Genomic DNA, 5390 nt, shown 5'->3' with positions numbered 1-5390 from the left:
GCGACTAAAAATGTTTTTTGTAAATAACACACAAAAAAAAAAATCGTAAATCGTTTTGAAAAGGATAGATTTGCTCGAAGTACAATATATGATAACCTAAAAAGACCTGAAACTGTTCAATCGTTTTCTAATAGAAAGCACCCTGGTCGTCCGACATCCTGGACTAGAGAAAAGAAAGCCGAATTAACGAGACTTGTCAACAATCGAAAAGGGGTCAGTCAGAGAATAATAGGTATTAAATTCGGTGTAAATCAATCGACAATTGGTCGTCAGTTAAAAAAAATGAATATTAAATATAGAAAACGTGAAAAAACTCCAAAATACACTATAGAACAACAAATAAAGGCAAAGAAAAGAAGCAGGAAACTAGTTAACCAACTCTATAACACAAAATCGCTTCTAGTCATCGATGACGACAAATAATTTTGTTTTGCAGGGGACAACATGCCTGGAAATTCTGAATACTACACAAACAACAAAAAGACATGCCCAGAAAGTGTTCGTTTTATAGGAAAAGAGAAATTTCCAAAAAAATTATTAATGTGGATAGCCATATCTGACCGTGGTATGTCCGAGCCATTGTTTCGCACTTCCAAGGCTGTAGCGATCAATTCATCAATCTATATTAATGAATGTGTAGAAAAACGACTTCTTCCATTTATTCACAAGTATCATGGAGACTTTAACTATTTATTTTGGCCAGATTTAGCAAGTTCTTATTATTCTAAAAATTCTCTAAATTGGATGGACCAATATGTCTATTACGTTGATAAAGAATCCAATCCTCCAAATGTGCCTCAAGCACGACCAATTGAAAATTTTGGGGGACATTTGGCACAGAAGGTTTACGAAGGAGATTGGCAAGCTTCAACAGAGCAAGTTTTGATTGATCGCATTAAACTAAAACTACAAGAAATTGATTTAAACTTTTTACAGTCGCATATGAAAGGCGTCAGAGCAAAATTGAGATCAATTGCAGATGGTGGTGTTTTTTCATATAAAAAATAATATATTTTTATTGAAACATACATGCTTTATTTAAAAAAAATATAACAGTAGTTTGTTTTTTTATTAATAAATAAGTTATTGACGTTTTTATTTTGTCCGATAACTTCCGCATCACCCGTTATTAAGTGTTCTTATTAGTGCTGCAGCTGTCTGAACACTTAAAGTAAACTTCTCATAGTTTGGTATCTTTTGTGATTGCCAAGCTTCAATCCAATGTGCCATTTCCCTAAGAAATTCAGGTTTTTTATCACCAGAAACGACTGCATTATCTAAAATATTACATGTTGAATATTGACATTTAGAATTTGATAAAACCCACCACTTGTTAAATAATGTAAGAAAAGCTGCACTACTTTTAAGATCAGGAAAATATGAGTGAATCGCTGCAGATGTAGTTTCATCAAAAATTGCAAGTGCTAAAGAAACATTTTGTTTACAATTGCCAGGATGTAATACTTTCATTGTTATTTTGGGTGCTTTACGCAAGCCAGCATCAAGAGCGAGGTCTTTTTCATAAATATTATGGAAGATGCTCCATTTAATTTCTCCCCCACATACAGTTATAGGATCTTTAAATCTATTAAAGTTAAAATCTGGAAATAAAAATCTTTTGCAATTTAACAAATTATTTCTGATGTTTTTAATAAGATGTACAACATCAAAACAAAGGTAAATTTTTTTTAGATTGTAAATAAAAAACAAATCTTTGGCTTGTTAATTCGAGGCACAAAGAATTTTTTTAAAACCAGAAACATTAGAGGAATGGTTGTCACACACAATAACTCTAACATTAAATTCACATTCAGCTAAAATAGGAAACGTTTCAGGAGACGTTTTAATCATATATGGAATGTTTTGTTTCAGGTCAACTATCATAAAACAAACTATTCCCTTATACATTTCTTCAGACTCATCACTACCAATCATCTCTCCAGCAAAATACTCTTCACATTTTTGCAAGTACATTTCATCAAAAGTCAAGCAAATGTCTTGAGATATCTTACCTTCTAATTTTAAACGTTTTGCACAACTTAGAGCATCAATATTTCAACTAGTTATTTTTTTAAGTAATGATAATGATGGTAAAGGTAATTCTTCGCACAAAAGTTGGTATGACTGCATAGAAGTATATCGTAATATCAGTGAATATTTTATATTATTGGCTGAATAAATAGTTTTTTTCATATATTTTCATATCAATACAAATGAAAATTGTTCGGCTTGTGATTTAATGTAGGTAGGAAAATTATGAAGCATACTTTTACAAGATAAACGACAATCTCTTCCTTGACTGAGATAATGGCAGAGGTAAACCTTTGTAAAATAATTTAACATGCATCTCATTGTTTACACGAATGCACTCTGTAACTTCTGGAATAGATAAAGCTCTATGACTCAATTTATAAAAAATTACATGATCATGATACTTCAAGAATGAAAAACCATCTGGAGCAAGACTTTCAGTAATATCGTCAAAGCTACTAATCAAATCATTCAATAAAAACTGTTCATATTGATCTGGCTGAAATATTCTTTTAGTTGGTGATTTTCTTAACGAATTAGAAGATTTTACAAGTTGTGATGAACCTTCTTCAGTCAAATTTGTGCAATCAAAATTAGTTGGAATAGGCTTTAGTTTTTTTATTAATCTAAAACGTTGATTCGTGTTACCTTTCTGAAAATATTTTTTTCAAAGTGTTTGATGCATATAACAGAAGAATTAGTAGGTGTCTAATCTTTTCTATTTACAAATTTAATCCAATTTTTTTTTAACTCTTCATTTTTTGGAAACGAAAACACTACTGTAGATACTTCACCATAATTATGATAATTTGAACAACAATTTACAACGCAACATTTGTTAACCATCTTTTTAAACTTTCAAAGCTGCTTCTTTAAAAACACTTTTCGAGAAAACTGGCCTTCTATTTTTTTCTTCAAAATGCAAAATATCCGGCCGTATAAATAAAGTAGGCCATGCTCCAACAAAATTGGGTTTTGGGTCTTTTAAGAAAAGAAATCATGATAAACAGAATAATTGCTAACCCTTTATATGCAGCTACAGTTTCTGGTTTAAATCTTGTAGATATAGATATAGATACATGATCTATAAGAGGGATAGTAACAGCTCTTTTGAAGTATTCTAAAACAGACTCTGATGGAACATTAGATGATTTTTTTGAATAGAACAGGTTCTTGGTTTCGAAACCAAAATGTCAGCTTTACTTGAAAGCAAACATGATACTTCGTAGCAGCTATTTTGAAAAACATCTATATCATTTCTGATGGAGACAAATGTATTTTTAAGAGCTGTAATAAGGTGCAAACCGTCTAAGACATCAATAGTTTTTGATTGCAGCAACCGAGTAACAGGTAAAGTAAAATCATAGACATGTGTTGTCTCAACTAAAGTAAAGACGAATTGAAAAGTGCTAATGGAATTTAAAATAGTAGGAGATTTTTTTGTGCGTGTCTTAGTTAAAAGAACACTCAGGGGAAACCATGGTACATAAAACATGGAAAATAGATAAATAATGTTCAAGAAAAGTGTTTAAACCATCTATACGCTCAATCCGTCGAGTTCTACAGACATCCTTTAATTTTTTTTAATGTGTCTGAGGTTCAAGCTCTAAAATGCTAGCTTCTAAAAGCCTTTGTCTATTTTCTGAATAATTAAAAAAATAAGAAAGTTCATAAGCTTTATGAAAAACCTCTGAGACTTATTGGACATTGCACGATTCACAAACAGATAAGTTTAGTCGATGGCTATGACAATGTGTATACAGAGCCTTTGAATTTATATTTAGAACCTGAGCAGAAAGACCATTTATATACCCAGAAACAGAACCAGCTCCATCATATCCTTGACCCCTACAGTTTTTTATATCTAGATTCAAGTTGCTTACACAATTTAAAAGAACAATAAACAAATCTTTTCCATTAGTCCCTTCACTACAATGAATAAATTGAATAAATTCTTCTCTGATATTAAAATCACTATCAACAAATCGTAAAACTAATGACATTTGCTTTTTAGCAGATAAGTCACAAGCTTCATCTGCAATTATTGAAAAAAAAAACATTTTTGCAAACTTCAGATAAAATAGATTCACTAATTTCTTCACCACAGAATTTAATAACTTCATTTTGTGAAGTCTTCGAAATATAGAAGGCATTCTTTGAAAAACTATTAAGATGAGAGCCCAAAACATCATTTCCATTGCACACCGCAAAAAATTATAGCATCAACAATAGGACGAAGTATTTGGTGATTTTTTACAACTTTTTCTTTAACATTAGCATCAATAATGACATTTATTGGTTGACTTATGCCTAAGGAATGACTCAAAAAAATGACTTAAAAACAGGCAAAGTAAACCATTTTTACATATTAAAAACAGGCATGTAAATCATTTTTCGTTGGCTCATGCTTTGAAAATGATCTAATAGCATCAGACCATTTATTGAAAGGCTTTAAATACAAATGTGTTAACTTGCGTGATCTTAATTTGAATTTATTGCCAAATAATACACAAGCTAAACAAAAAGCCCTATTAGTACTTTTAGAATACCTCAGCCAAGAAAACTCTTTTAACCAAAGAAATCAAAACTGACAACCAGAATCTTTTGAAAAAATATAATCTTTATCAGGTATATACATATTTTTAGTTAATAAAAAAATTTCATTGTCAAATTCAACCTTTTGTCTAAAGAAAGCAACATCATTTTGCTCAAAAGATTGCACAGAATTTGTTACTTTTATAGGTGGTAAAATAACGTTTGGAGGGCATACAATATTATCATTAATAAAATTAGGTACTTTCTCGATGCTCGAAGATTCTGGGAAAAAAAAAAGATTTTGATAGAATACTGTCCTTAGATGTTCTTGAGTGAGAAGAAAATCTTTTTTTGATGTTAATGATTGAGAAGAAGAATTTGCTGATTGAGAAGAAAAACTATTTGATTTTAGAATACAAGATGTATTTTGAAAGACTACACTAGCAGTTTTTTAAGTCTGGATCTGTTTTATGAAAGAATCTAAGGATATAATAAGGCTTTTTATTTGGATTTTTAGCTTCCGCACTGGGTACAATTGTAGCAACTTGATCAATGATGGTCTGTTTTGTATCAAGAAATTTATTAGGTGACAAGACTGGCAAAAAAAATTTTGAAACTGTTGTTTTTGATTTATTGGAAAGTTTACGCTTTTTAAGAACAAATATCAGTTTAAGAACAAACATAGTGATTATGCTGAAATGTACTAGACTGAAAATTCCCATCATAACAAAACAAAATGTAAAAAAATGAAAACAATTAAATGGTAATACGCGGTGAGATCTCTTGATTAAAAAATATTTTGTATTTTTTAACACCAAAATCTG

General features: G+C 30.3%; 1 protein-coding gene across 1 annotated transcript; it reads left to right on the top strand.

Moving 5' to 3' along the window:
- Nucleotides 1–444: 444 nt before the first annotated feature.
- LOC136085288 (uncharacterized) lies at nucleotides 445–1008 on the top strand. Its single transcript, XM_065806579.1, has one exon. The coding sequence runs from the start codon at nucleotides 445–447 to the stop codon at nucleotides 1006–1008; it is 564 nt and encodes a 187-aa protein (XP_065662651.1).
- The last annotated feature ends 4382 nt before the right edge of the window (nucleotides 1009–5390 follow it).

The sequence above is a fragment of the Hydra vulgaris genome, chromosome 09 (genome assembly GCF_038396675.1).
Source record: "Hydra vulgaris chromosome 09, alternate assembly HydraT2T_AEP".
Classification (NCBI taxonomy): Eukaryota; Metazoa; Cnidaria; class Hydrozoa; order Anthoathecata; family Hydridae; genus Hydra; species Hydra vulgaris.
The sequence above is the reverse complement of the archived record's forward strand: the minus strand, read 5'-3'. Positions and strand labels throughout refer to the sequence as shown.